This window comes from Amblyomma maculatum, chromosome 1 (genome assembly GCF_055883805.1).
Source record: "Amblyomma maculatum isolate TAMU_Amacu chromosome 1, ASM5588380v1, whole genome shotgun sequence".
In the NCBI taxonomy this organism is placed as follows: Eukaryota; Metazoa; Arthropoda; class Arachnida; order Ixodida; family Ixodidae; genus Amblyomma; species Amblyomma maculatum.
The window spans coordinates 290,256,684-290,271,691 of NC_139344.1; the positions used below are offsets into that span (position 1 = coordinate 290,256,684).

General features: G+C 47.1%; 1 protein-coding gene across 1 annotated transcript in view; it reads left to right on the forward strand.

Annotated features, from left to right (window-relative positions):
• The window catches only part of Tnks (tankyrase), a 334,637-nt gene that overhangs the window by 73,703 nt on the left and 245,926 nt on the right, over positions 1-15,008 (forward strand). The window contains exons 7-8 of the mRNA XM_084591573.1: positions 3,048-3,169; positions 5,150-5,241. Of these exons, the coding sequence (XP_084447699.1) occupies positions 3,048-3,169; positions 5,150-5,241 (214 nt within the window). The remainder of the gene's footprint in view (positions 1-3,047; positions 3,170-5,149; positions 5,242-15,008) is intronic.

Here is a 15,008-nt window from a genome sequence, read left to right on the forward strand (position 1 = left end):
GGCCGTGCGCCGCTGCAAACCTTTCGTGGCGGGGAAAATGATCACGATGCCGGCGATGTGCGATCCGCCTGTCTCTGCGTACTTCTCGCGGCGCATACAGCATGACTGGAGATGGCAACATGTGGGCCGCACGGCGCCGCAAACTGCTCACGAATCGCGATTGCAGAGCAAGCGATGTCCGGTTCGTGAGCACCCGCCGCGTACGCCGCTGCCAGCTACGGCAGTTGCGACGTCTGCAGTTTGTCGGCCACGCGCCGCAGCGGAGCCAGCGATGTCCGGTCTATGAGCACCCGCCGCGTACGCCGCCGCCAGCTACTGCGGTTGCGACGTCTGCGGTTTGTCGGCCACGCGCCGCAGAAAGCTGTGGGGCGTGGTCGACAAACCGCAGACGTTGCAACCGCTGCAGCTGGCGGCGGTGTACGCGACGGGTGCGCACGGACCGGACATGCTGGCTCCGCGATCGTGATCCATGAGCAGTTTGCAGCGCCGTGCGGCCCGCATGTCGCCATCTCCAGTCATGCTGTACGGGGCGCGAGAAGTACGCGGAGTCAGGCGGATCGCACATCGCTAGTGCGGACCACGCGTCACTGCAAATTGCTCGTGATGCGTACATGCAGCGTGGCTGGCGATCGCGGAGTCAGCGTTGTATGGGCGGTGCGTAGTGCTCAAGGTTGCAGTTGCAGTTCGCACAGACCATCCGAAATTTTACACATTGTACACAATGCACTTGGCCAGAGAATTTTGCGTATTCGTATCATCCCGAAATTTGTATTCGTATCAACCGGGTTCATATCACCGAGATTTTGCTGTATATAGTTAGCTGTCATTTGCTGCTGCTCAACTGACCCTTTGGGCACACAGTTGCTGTTTGTTGCATGTGTGTCCTGATGATATCACCTGTAACCATCTACCGCCAGGTAGTCCTGCCTGTGTCATGGCTAGCAAATGTGAAAAGGTGTTTTTGTAAGGCTCATTCACAGGTAGTGTCCAGGCCACATTGTTCTGCGTAACCCCGTGATCTGCTGAAACACTGACATGATCCACTTTTATGCTTGTTTCGAATGTCTGTCATTCCGCTCCCTTTTAACGCGATATTGTTAAAGACCTCCTGATACAAAAATTCCGGTGTTGTGAATGAAAAATCACTGGCATTGTGCTGACATGATGGTGACCACATGATACTCTGGTTGCTTATTTCAGGTGGGAAGGTGGAATCCACTGCTCTTGGGTGCCACCCTATATGTTGAATGGTATAATGTCATATCTGTAAAGGCATAATTTTTGCTGAGTACCTGTGTGGCTGCCTTCAGGGTGGGCTACCAAGCACCAGGCTAGGCTTGTGCCCATTGTATCACTGGCCCCTCCCAACTAGCCAACCAGGCCTGCTCATGTGTCTCAGTTACTAAAGGATGGTTTTGTCTGTCTTGTTCAGTTGTGCTAATAAACACCTCAAAGTATGTTACTAGGATGACAGCTTTAGCGCTGAGGGGTTGTTTTGCCATGACATGTTTGTTTGGGCCAGGGCACTGGTTTTGCGTCCACCCCTCCCAACTTCCCACCTCTTGGGCTTTAGTGGCCAGGCACGCCAGACACTGCAGTCAACGGCACCATGCCATTATAATGCTAAATCGTAGTTTTCTCCCTTGTAACCACATCCTTCTCTTATGAATGCAATGAGCCATTGCAGTTTGAGAGTGTTTCACTGCATGGTGAAGCACCCACAAAACACAAAGGGGTCATTTGTAACAAGGAAGAATGTCCAAAATCTCGAGTTTTCTGGGGACCTTGTTGCACACTGCGTTTACAACTAGCATTCTGATTGTTTCCTAATCCACCCACTGCACATTTGCAGGCTTACACGCGGTGTTCCATTCCTCTTTCACTGTGTAGATGGCCACCTCGTGCTGACATCCACTCATCCAAATGAACTACTGTGGGTGTCCAAAATGCAGTTAAAGGATTACGATGTCAAATACTAGCCTGATGTGCAACATGTTTCTGAGCTCTCATATCTCATTTACTTCCTGTGTCCTGAGCACTGTCATCTGCGGTGGACGCCTGCCACTGCTCGGTGCCTGTAGTCATCTGGGGAGGTGTGGAAGAGTTTTTGGAGCACCCAAAATTCTGCACATTATACTGACCAGGGTAATCGTAGGAATACAGGAGGCGCTTCTCTAGATTGACCGAACTGCCTGCTCTGGGCCGCTCTGTGCTACGCACGCGGCATCTAGTGATAACCACCGAGACACCCTGTGACTAATCATGCACGCCCAGACTGACAGCACTGCCTGTCTTTTTCGGGCTGGCTAACTGCTATGGCTTCGCCGCCTGCTTTCATCGCCAGAGTGCTCTCCACGCTAGTCGCAACTACAAAGAAGAGAAAGGTGAAGCCACTCCTATTTGCTAACTTTTGGTTTCTCAGCAGGCAGCGCGTACAGAGCAACAAAAGCAGGTGGCGAGCAAGCGCCGCAAAGACGGACAGTGCTGTCAGTTTGATCGCGCATGCTTACTCATAGTGGGTTTCGATCCGGGCAGTTATCACTATATGTCGCATGCGTAGCAGCCCGGAGCACTCTGTTGGGGGTTTTGTACATATTATTCTATTGTATTATTTTAGGTTGAATGGGCACAGTGAAGAGAAATCCATCAGAAAGGATTTTAGTGTCGTGGGGAGTTATAGGTTTGCTGGCAATGCCTGACACATCAAAATCACCCAACCGAATGGTATGACTTCCAATGATGAGCCATGGTGGAAGGGGCGGCAGGCGTCATCTGTACAAATGTCATGAAACATCCCTTGAACAGCAACACTCAAAGGCTGCGACCCGTGGTTACCTTTGGACTGGATTGGTGCCTCAAGTACAAGATGTGGAAAGAATGTTTACCGAGGGGTGGAGGCGAAAGGTGCCCTTATGCTGTGCGATGCCAGTGCACATTAAAGAATTCCAGGTAGTCATAGCCCATGTGTTGCTTATGAGGCAAACAAGCATAACTAGGACTGCTCTTGTCTGTGTTGAACTTGGTGGAATTGTCTGTTCCTGATGCAGATGAATACAAGGGGCATGCACTGCTGGATGCAGCACGGCAGGCCGATGTGACACGAATCAAGAAGTACAACACTCCTGACATGGCCAACTTCAGACACCCGTTCACAGGAGACACAGCATTGGTGAGGTGGTCCTGTTCTCTGTCAGGTGACACTGACTGGACATCCATTAAGCGGGGCCTTGATTTCACATAGCACTTACATTTGTATGCTAATGAGATAATAACAGCACCAACCAAGTGATTAGTGAATAGGCGAGAAAGCTATTAGTTCATCATACCCTTACAGGCAGAAGTGTCCCCAAAATTTTTGTTAACTGCAGAGATCGCCAGAAAGACTGGTTGTGCAGTAGATGTTATGGCTCTTGTCACAACAGTAGTGTTCAGTTTGCTGGTGCGCATGAGTTTTGTAACCAACTTAAAAGCGTGCATCAGTTTTCAGGAAAAACGTGGGCCAGAGACATTGCCTATTATTTAAGATGGCAAGCATGGAGCTCTGTATGAATGCGAAAGGTGGATTATTTTAGGCATTTTCCATCATCAGGATGATGATCACTTGTGGTGCCTCGAGATGCACATCTAACTGTTGTGCACTATTTAACTTCCTGCTCTCCTAAATGGTTTGCAGTGCTTGGCTTTGGGCACAAAGTGTCCGGGAGATCGATGAGTCAATTTTGCTTGCAGCAGTGACATTTACATGAAATTTTTTTAACATATGAGCCATAATTTTATAGTTGCTCTTACAGAATTGCACTACTCTGGAACTTTGTTTTCTGCTGTTCAGTTTTCCTCCTTTTGTGCCTGCACAGCTAATAAAATTTGGGAGAAGGCTCATTGCATTTCTCCAGGTCAAGACATTCTTAGAACTTTTTTTGCATGCATCTTTTGTTAACATGTTAAAATGAGATAAGTTTAAGACAAATTAACTGTAGCATGGTTCTAGGAGTTCAGCAAAACAAACGTAGTCAAAATAGATGAACCTTGAAGAAATTTGTTCCACAAGGGGAGCATCTAACCAGAAAACGAGAATAGAGAAAAACACAATATTTGAGCATTTACCCAATATACAGAGCCATCGCTGTTCATGTAACAACTTCCCTTGGATTTCAGCAGCGAAACTTTAGGAGAGTATAGAAAACTGAGCATATGAGCAGATGGGATTGTTAGAAAAATTTATTTCTTGGCCCTTTTCTTTTCTAGTTTCAAAGCTCGTCGTAAAAATGCGTTAATAGCAGTTGCCTCTTTTGTCACAGTGAAAAGAACATGCATGGCTTATTGTGTGGCATAATGACACCCTTTGTGCTGCCATTCATCTTCAAGTTGTGTGTTCAGATACAAGTAGGTTTGTTTCTATATGTGTAGCTAGTGGAAAAACAATATCCTCAGCCAACCCCAGGGGTCTGTTTGCGTGCTGGCTAGCTGTTGTGTTTATATCAGAAGTTGCTGGAATCTTGGAACGCATTAGCTGTGGCCCGCCGTTGTGGCGCAGTGGTTAGCGCACTCGACTGCTGAGGATGTGGGGGTCAAATCCCGGCCTCGGCAGCCACTTTTTGGTGGAGGTGAAAACAAGTGTTGGTGTGCTGTGCGATGTCAGTGCACGTTAAAGAACTTTGAAATTTCCAGAGCCCTCCACTACAGCCTCAGTTGCTTTGGGACGTTGAACCTCGCAAACCAACCAATCCAAACTGTTAGCAGTGCCGTGTGGCTTCCTGGGGGTCAGCAAACGTTGCAAGTGAACATAGTCATGGTCAGCAGTTGGGCCATGACAAAGGGGGTCTAGTTCGGAAGGGCCAGGGCTACACTGGTTCCGACAACTTTTATGCTAGGCAGGGATAGTAGCAGGCCTTCCACAGTGCAGTGGTGGAGCACAGTTTTTCAGAGCCAATAGAAGACTAAATTTGACGTAACAAACAGATTGCTGCACATGCTTTCTAAGCTTCCTTTTCCAGTCTTCACAAGCAGTATGTATGTGCTGTTGCATCGCAGCTTTCATAAGGCGGCTACTTTGAAGGCTGGTGCATATAAAGGTTCACTGCAGCTAATTACTTTTGTGCTTCGTATTACTGCTGCTTATTGTAATAACGGGTGCTTGTGTCTTTTGCAGCACATGGCTGCAGTGTCCTCTTTTCCAAAGCGCAAGCAAGCAGTTGAATTGCTGCTTCGCAAAAGTGCCAATGTCAACGAAAAGAATGAAGAGTGAGTTGGGCCTTTTTGGGGTGTGTTTTGTGCTTAAGGGGGGAGGCTATCCTTGAACACCAACTTTTTTATTGCTTGAGGTATTTGAATGACATTTTCAGGGTATGCTCATAGTACACACATTTGAAGAACTACCAAGTTTCATGGAGCTGGGCTCATCGGTTCTCAAGTTAGAGGAATATATCAAGATAGTTTACATAGGTCCCTAGGGGCGGGCCTGGAGAATTTGCAAAATGTGCTAGCAGTGTGAAATTTGTTATGGTCATTCCTGGATAGTTTCCCCAGGGCAAGACAATTCCCTTTTTCCAAATTTCCTCTCTGAAAAATTTTAGTACAGCCCCAAATTTAGTGTTAAAATTTACATCTGACTTAATGATATTTTAATTGACTGCCCCTAATTACACAAAATATTTTGGAAAAAACGAATTGTCTTGCCCTGAGAAATTTACTTAGGTATGTAACAAAAAAAAACCTCATGAAAATCCAATAAGCGGTTCTTGAGCTATGACTTTCCCTAGCAGCCACACTGTGCAAAAAATTGATTCTGAGAAAACGGCTCTCAAAGGTTGAGAGAACAATAACTTTTTTGTTTCTCAAGTTATCATGATGAAATTTTCAAGACAGGCTCATGACATTAACAAATAAAAAACCACCAAGTTTCATAGAATTGTGCATGCTAGTTCTCAAGTTACAGAAGCATAATATCAAACTGGTTCGAATAGGTCCTTTATATCAAGCCTGGAGAAATTGCGAAAGGCTCTGGCACTGTGCAATTTGTCATGCTGATTCCTAGATAGGTTGCTCAGGGCAAGACAAAGCCCTTTTTCAAAATTTTCTTGCTGAAAAATATCATAGAACTGGGATTTTTGTTATCAATTAGACCTATGTTGATTAACCAAATTATGACAAATTCCAGACATAATATTTTGAATACATGGGCTTGCCTTGCCCTCAAAAATTTATTCAGGTACAGTCGAGCCCACTTATAACGGCCCCACTTAAGACGAACACTCGCAATCATCACGAACAAGTCCGGTGCGACCGTCAAAATATACATTAGGGCTAAGGCGCTCCGTCGATCTCTGCTACGGCGAACATCTGTGCGACTAGCCGATCAGCTACAGCGAACGCCTTGGTGCCGCGGACCACTTTCCACATGCTGAGATCCGTCGATCCTGTGCTCTGCAAGCCGCGACAATCGGCATTCCCGATTCCCCCGCGGCATTTCGCCCTAGCATGATGGGCGGCGCAGACGCAGCAAGCGGTTTCTCGGTTTATCTCTTGCGGCATCTCGCCGGAGGAACGAGGAGCGGCCCAAACGCGCCAAGCGACATCCCGGGTTATCTTCCGCGACATAAGCGCCTAAACGAAAAAAAAAGAAAAAGCTAGCCAAGTCTGCACTGAATGCGTGTCGCATCTCGAGGCATCGTGAGCGACCACGCAAAGAGCCGTAGTAGACGACACGGGGAGGTAGCCGGCGGAGACCGACGCGTCAGCGGCCGCAGCAGCCAATAGTAGTCGCCTGATCCCCCACGTTCTTGCGGAGCGCGCGCTTTGCCCAATCGCAGTCTTGAATTCGAGCGCGGGAAACTTGAAAGCCGCCACGAGGCTCCCAATCAGAAGCAAGCCACGCCTCGACCGCGCCGCCGTCGCCACCGCCGAGGGTGGCAGAAGAAAACGCAAGAATTCACAAACAAAACAAGACCAAGATGGCGGCGCTCAGTTCGGCGGGAGAGGAATGGCGCGTGCGCGAAGTTTGGGAATTTTCGGCGCTTGCTCGCTGCTCCGCGGCTGCTGCCGCTTGTTAAATAATTAATTTCGAGTATTTCTACGGCGATTTGGGCATTGATAATTACAGAAATGGTAGTTTATAAGACATACTACCTGAATATATAATCTTCCAAAAATCGACTGTTTCGCGATTTTTCGGTTTTCAAAGGTCGCGTCCCCCCTTAAAGGGGGCAATGTTCTCTTTGACCCTGAACATGTGCTGTAGCTGACACTGATTCTTTGTTTCAGACAAATTTAGCAATCTACTATGTCACCAGTAATGATTACTGCACCATGTGTGACAAACTGCTTCAAAAGGCTGACTCTGCTTCATGCATGCAGATACATGATGGCAATTAGTCTGCACCCAGCCTGTGTCAAAAGCCTTACTTTTTAACCCATTGGCTCAGTTCAGAAAGTGGCGATTTTTTTTTTTTGCATTGTTTCTTAGATGGCAGCACAACTTAAATTACACTTTTTGCTCGGTATATTTTCCACTACATAGACATAGTTGTCCTTGTCTAAGGTGTTTTTCTTTATTTTTTTTTCTCAAACCGCAAAAAAGTTTGCGTTCCCATCTTGTGCGAATATTGGAATACCTGATGGTGGAGCAAGTACAGTCAAACCTCGTTATAACGAAGTCTCATTTTGCGCGGAAATTCGTTCGTTGTATCCGATCTTCGTTGTAAAAGTACGCACAAATTTCTACAAAAAAAAATTCTGTTCATAAACCCAAGTAAAGGCTACCCTAAAATGGAAAGCACAGAGCTGAAAAAACATTTTTTTTCCTTTAAAGCGTGGTATAAGCATGCGAAACCGTACCTTTCATTTTGCACTGGCAAGCAAAAATGAGCACACAAATCGGGATTTAGGCCACGCAGAACTGATTTATTTAAAAACCGACGTAATCTTCATTTGGCGGCACTTCACACTATTCGATAGAATAAATTTCTCAACGAAATCGACACTGTGCAGCGCTTTCCCAATGTCAGCTGATTTGGCCACAGGTAGGTTCTCAAGGTACCTTCTCAATTTCCTCGCCATATCGGCGGCCCCTGTGCTGCTGAGAGCTCACTCTTCGCCTTCTTCTTGACTCTCATCGCTGCTCGTAGCATCGTCTGTAGGAAGCAGCTGATCGACAATTTCTTGGTCGGTCAATTCGGGCGCCACAGCCAAGTTGTCGTCGGCAGCAATAAAGTCCTCGAACGTAACATTCGGAACCGCCAGTTGACGCCATGTCGTCTCGTCGAAATTGTCTGCTTCACCTTAAAGAATCGTGGGCGTTGTTGGGCTCAGTCTCGCTGGTGGATGGGGCTAGGCCAGCATCAACAAAGCAATTTCTTATTGTCGACTGTGCCACTTCGTTCCATGCACCGTACAGCATGTCCAGCGTAGTTTTGAGATTTATGGCCGTTGATATGCCCCTGTCTATGTCAAATACGAGCTGCGTAACCAATCGCTTTCGGTAGCAGCATTTTACTGAGCGAATGATGCCCCTGTCTAATGGCTGCAGCACTGAGGTCGAGTTTGGCGGCAAAAAAACTAGGCGGACAGCTTCATGTGGTACAGACACCTTATGGGCAGAGCAGTTGTCCAATATAAGGAGCACTTTCCTGCGCTGCTCTGCCATGTCTTTGTCGAAGGCCTTCAGCCATGCTTCAAAGAGTGACGACGTCATTCACGCCTTTTTGTTCGAGCGATAGTCCGCTTGGACATTCCGGGCGTTGCGCAGGCACCTGGGGCGAGCAGATTTACCAATAACAGTTAGCCGCCTTTTATCTGACCCATCCATGTTGACACAAACAACAACGGTGACGCGGTCTTTGCTTTTCTTGCCTCCTCGGCACAGTTCGGTTTTCACAACGAGTGACTTTTCCGGGAGCAGCTTAAAAAAAAGTGCAGTCTCGTCCACGTTGTAGACATTGCGCATCTCGTAGCCATCCAGTTGCATGCGGAAGCTTTCTGCCCACTTCTCGCAGTTCTCTACATCGACGGCTGCTTCTTCGCCCGACAAGGTGTGGCAAACAATCTGGTGGTGGTCTTTAAATCGCTGCAGCCAGCCACTTGCATAAAAATCATCCTGGCCTAAGACGCAAGCGAGACTTCTTGCCTTCATTTGAAGCACGGCACCAGACACAGGCAGGTTGCGCGCTCTAATGTCCTTGAACCACATGAACAAGGCATCTTCAACATCCTGGTGGTGACGATACCTGACGCGTCCTGTCGTTCTTCACGGCGCCTGCAGAGTGCACGTTTTCTATCTTCTGCCTTGCGCTCAGTATGGTTGACAGAGTGCTAGGCGCAACGCCGAAGTCTGTGGCAATCTCTTTCTTCTTGCGCCCGTTGTCGACCGCCCTGAATATTTTTATCTTTGTTTCAAGAGAAACTGCTTTGCGTTTTGGCGCCGCCATGCTGCAAGACGACGGCACGACCTCGAGGAAAGTGAGCACACGCGCGGGTCGGCAAAAAGTAGGGGCAGGGGCATGCGGGCGGTAGTTCGATCACGTGCAGGTCACATGCCAGGCAGCCGTTGATGCTAGATTCACTCGCGGTCCCTAGATGGCGTGGCGTGCGAAAGCGCGGGGGATTCAAACACATTTTAGGTGGAGGCGATGCGGGCGGTGGTTCGATCACGTGCCTATAGTGTTCTAGAATTGGGAAGTGTGCCGTCTTCGGCGCGCGGCAATGGGAGCGACGTGGTCGCCGGAGCGATGAAAAGCGTAGGTGGCGCTGTCAGCCGTAGGAGCGCATCACAAGCGCGCGCGCCGCAGAGGAAACGCTTGGGGCGTCTGCTTCTGCGGCTCGTTTCCTGCGTGAATTTTGTTGCATCGCGTTGCTTCTCTGGCTGGTGTACTATGGCGCGTTGTTGAGCGAAGAGCGATGATTGGTCAAGCAGGAAAACACATGTTTGCAGAGAGCACAGTCACAGTTCCGTCCGTCTCGTATGACTTTCGCCCCCTTCTTTTACTGAATGCTCTATTCTTTCCTTTTGTTCTTTCTTCTTGCTCATTGCGCACTCTTTCTGCTGCCTTCCCTATTCTAACCCTTCCCTTCTCGAAATACACTCAAAGCATGGTTTCCTAAGCAACAGCACCGCGGAAGGCCTTCGGGTAACTTTGCAGTCCACAGTCGACCTCGTTGACTACTTATCTGCAAAATGCGGTTTTACATACATTATCACATCGAGACTAAGCCAAGAGAAACTAGAAAACCTCTTCGGCATCGTGAGGCAATTTAATGGCTGCAACGATCATCCCACGCCGGCTCAATTTTAGTGACAGTTAATGCCCTGGCATTTTACAACTTTTTAGCGAAGCCCCTAAAGACAGGAAATTGTAATGCTGAAATTGTAAATGCCTTACTTGGAATTAGCCGTAGAAGCGAGAAACCTACCCAGCTTCTTTCAAATCCTATTGATGAGCTTGACCGTTTGGTTGACGAGGGAAGGCTCGAGGACGTCGAAGCTACTTTGAATTCCCTTCCTTCAGATGACTACAGATACGTCACTAGACGCAGTTCTAGCCGTCTCATAGCATATATTGCAGGATATGTTGCTAGAAAGTTCATGAAGAAGTCAAAATGCAGTACTTGCTCCACTTATCTCATCATCATCATCATCATCAGTCTGACTATACCCACTGCAGGGCGAAGGCCTCTCCCATATTTCTCCACTTAACCCGGTTCTGTGCTAGCTGCATCCACTTGACCCCTCGAACTTCTTAATCTCATCCGCCCACCTAACTTTCTGCCGCCCCCTACTACACTTTCCTTCCCTTGGAATCCAGTTTGTTACCCTAAGCGACTATCGGTTATCCTCTCTTCGCACTACATGTCCTGCCCATGTCCATTTCTTCTTCTTAATTTCCACTAGAATGTCGGTAACTTGAGTTATTTCTCTGACCCACTCTGCACGCTTCCTATCTCTTAATGTTACCCCTACCATTTTTCGTTCCATAGCCCTCTGGGTTGTCCTCAACTTAGGTAGAACTCTCTTGGTTAGCCTCCACGTTTCAGCGCCATAGGTAAGTCCGCTTATCTCATTTCAAGCAAATCGTGCGCGGCACAAAAAGAAGAAAATCAATTTATCTCAAACTTCGACCACGGAGGTCTTCTTTATCTGTCCTCGGAGCTTGCAAAGCTCATGCACACGCTGGAAGTCTTTCACGGCTTTTTTTTAGTTCAAGAAAGAATAACGTAAATAGCATGCGTGAATTTGCTTTGTTTTTGCAAAGTGCAGAGGTTTCCAAGTTTGGTTGCCCTACTCATGACAAAGAAATAATACTTAACATAGTGAAGTTCTACGTCCTCATGGGATTGCGTTTTTATGCCAAGTCGCTAAACCAAGAGCAGACCTCTAAAGCAGAGCAGGTAAAGCACCTAAAGCTGAGGAGGTGCAAGTAATCGTGTTTGAGGACTTTAATCATTCTGCCTTTCTCTTGTGTGTTTTCAAATTTAGCAGCTTAATTTATTTACGGCCTAGTACAGTTCATTAATATTCTCATATAGTTCTGTACAGTTTTATACGTTTGTACCATATTCTTGCACTAAGTCGCGATTTTTTTTTCACTTCGTCCATTATGTGGTTTCGTTCATTGCTATGTGCTCTCATTCATTCATTTCGTTTTGAGTAGGACTGCCAGTTCATATGTATTCGCCCACATTTAAATACAGTCATCAGTAAGCGCTGGCATAATTTCTGTATTCAAGCAATCTTCGCATACCTCTATTTATATGTGGTGCAAAAAGTACGCTAGCCTAGCCTAAAACGCCAATCACTGCGTTTTCAGTATGTGCGAGCGTCGATGGAAGACTTCAGTCTAGCCCGCATAAACCGGTGCATCCAATATTAACAATTTACATGATCATAGAAATACGTTAGACATTCGTCATTGAACCTCCCGCTAGTGTTCGAGAAATAAAGCACCCAATACGTTCAGGAAATATATCTTGCCGTTGCTTGTCAGTTCGTCGGCAATCTGTATCTTGCATTGCCTGTATTTGTATTGCCGTTCCCTGACGACGGCCGCTTATTTTATAGGGAACTAGTTATTTTGTTCATGAACCTAACCGTTTTAATACATTTAGACAAGCGTGTGGGAGTGACACAATTTTGTGCTACGCGCCTTCGGAGTTCGATTGAACTAGCGGTGACGGTTCACCCAGCTGTCTGCTCCGCGCTCACTGCGCTCCTCCTGCACACAGCGCCCTCTCTCCTGTCATCGCTGAAACGACCAGCTCGCCGGCGGCAGACGGCACACTTCTCAATTCTAGAACACTATAACGTGCCGGTCACATGCCAGGCAGCCGTTGATGCTAGATTCATTCGCGGTCCCTAGATGGCGTGGCGTGCGAAAGCGCGGGTAATTCAAACACATTTTAGGTGGAGGTGATTGATAAAACTGAAATTTAGCGTTTTGAAAATTTTTTTTTTTTTGCTTCTTTGCGGATTTTGAGTCGTGTGAATATGCTTCGTTATAACCGATTTAGTGTCAGATTTTCAGTTTTTCATTTCGTTATACAGATAGAACTCCCATAGAAATAAAGCACAGCCAACCAAACTTTGCTTTTACTTCGTTATATCCGATAATTCGCTGTATCCATGTTCGTTATAACGAAGTTCGACTGTATGTGAACTTGTGCTCCACTGTGATGCCTAGAGTGACGTCTGTGATTACAGTCGAACCCGGATATATCGAACTCGAAGGGGATCGCGAAATAGTTCGATATATCAACAATCCTATAGAAATCTGCTTGAGACGCCACTTGTGATCGTGAAAAATGATACTGTATTTGTCATGTAATCAACCCACTCGCATGATGAACCCACTCGCCACTTTTCGGTGGCGTTCGGTGGCGCCTCTTTCTGTTTCGACTGTCGCATCCACAGCTCATTTATTGGCACCGCGCCAAGATGTTACGCAGCAACGATAACGTCACAGCGTGTTTATCGTTTGAGTACAGTCGACGACCGATTTTTCGGACATGCTTGATTATTCGGACATTTTGCCGGCCTCAGGACATACCTTATAAAGTCAATGTATTACGCAGCTCAAAATTTCGGACATTCTAGAGAGGGCTGTTCGATTTCTCGGACATTCCAAGCGTCAGCCGGGCCAACTGTCACACATTTTGAGCGGTGTTGCCACCATCTTGTTTGTTTACTTCTTCCTTCGATAGCCTCGAAACCAGTGCTGGTCTTGCGTGCCGCTCCTCAGCTAAACTGACACTGGATCGAAGCTATATTATTTGCCTAGCAGTTTTCGCTTCCGGAACAATGTCGCTGCTCGCTGCTCGCTGCCGGAGTGCTTTTTTTTCTTTCTTTTAGCTTGATCGCTTCGAATTCCTGTTCCTCTGTGCTTGCCGTGCGTTGTCGAGCATAGCGAGTAGGCCTAGCTGTGGTCGTGCTGATGCGAGAACTACATTCTGTCACTACTGTGGCTCATATTTAATTGGATCGGCTTCAGTTCTGAAGCTGTTTCCAAATTTTATAAGAAGCCTTTTTTTTTTTTTTTTTTTTTTTTTTTTTTTTTTTTTTGCGGGCAACGCGGCAGCGGGAAGGCACTCAACGGAGTCGGTGTTGTGATCCAGTAGTTCATAATGGAGAAGCAATCATCGATGTCGTCGGCCTCGAAGGCACCGATGTTGCGAGGCAAGTACCGTATTTGCACAATTCCCACGCGCCTTTTTTTTCTGAAAATAAGCGTTCAAAAATACATGCACGTTACAATCGGACTGAAAACGCAAGAAAAAACTCCAAACCGAAACCTACATCTCAAAAACCGGAACGAAGCAGCTCAATGAACGATAGCCAGCCGCATTTCCATCGGTATCAGCAAGCCGTTTCCAATCCAATTGAGCCGGATCCATCTATGAGCGAATCCAGCGTTTCGATCGCCATTTTTTGCAAACGTTCCGTTTTGCTGGTGTACCTAGAAGCTGCGTTGGATTCGTGCATTCACCCATAGCACAGTGACAAGATGGAAAGGCAATGACGCTTTCATTATGAGGCGTCGTTTAAGCGGAAAGTAATCCTGTTAGCAGAAAAAAAGGAGAACCGGGCAGCGTCCCGTGCATTAGATGTCCCGGAGACATGTATTCGCGATGACCATTTGGTTGGTGGACAGTGAAAAAGAGCTGTCTTCCGACTCTGACAGCGAGTAGACTATGATGTTCCCATCTTGTGGTTGTGTTCGTGTGTTCCGATTTGTGTTCTTCAGTTCGATTAATTGTTTTAGGCAACTTTCAGACACTTGCTGACTGCGTCATTCAGTGTGTGTGGTAGAATCGGCGGCAAGTTATTTTTGTGGTTTCTGGGCCTTAAATATTACTGCACGTTACAATCGGGGGCGCGTTAGAATCATGCAAATATGGTACCTCACCATGTCGGCGAAAGAAGCGGCTATTGTGAAGCTCGTGGAAGGTGGCCGATCACAGGCAGACGTCTCGAAAGAGTTCCAGATTTCGAGACAAACTATTTCGGACTACATGAAGAACAGGCAGAAGATTTTGGAGGCGGCAGAGAAGTCAACTGGGTGCCATCAGAAGAATCTAAGCAAAGGCACCTACCCAAAGCTCGAGGAGGCCCTCCTCGAATGGCTCAAGTCAACACTGGCCAGCAAGGTTCCTGTCTCCGGTGGCCTCCTCAAACAAAAAACTGAAACGATGGTGCTTCAAATGAACATTGAAGGTTTTAAGGTAAGCGACGGCTGGCTACGAAATTTCAAGAAGCGTTTCGACCTCAGTTTTAAAGAACTGTGCGGCGAAAGTGCAGCTGTTGATCTGAGCGATGTCGAGGACTACCGCTCTGAGAAGCTGCAGTCGCTCTTACAAGAGTACTCTCCGAAAGACATGCTCAACTGCGACGAGTGTGGAATTTTTTTTAAGCTTATGCCGGAGAAGACCCTTGCCTTTGCTCGTGACCCCTGCCATGTTGGGAAACACAGTAAGGAGTGAATTACAGTTTTGGTCGGCAGCAACATGTCGGGGACAGAAAAACT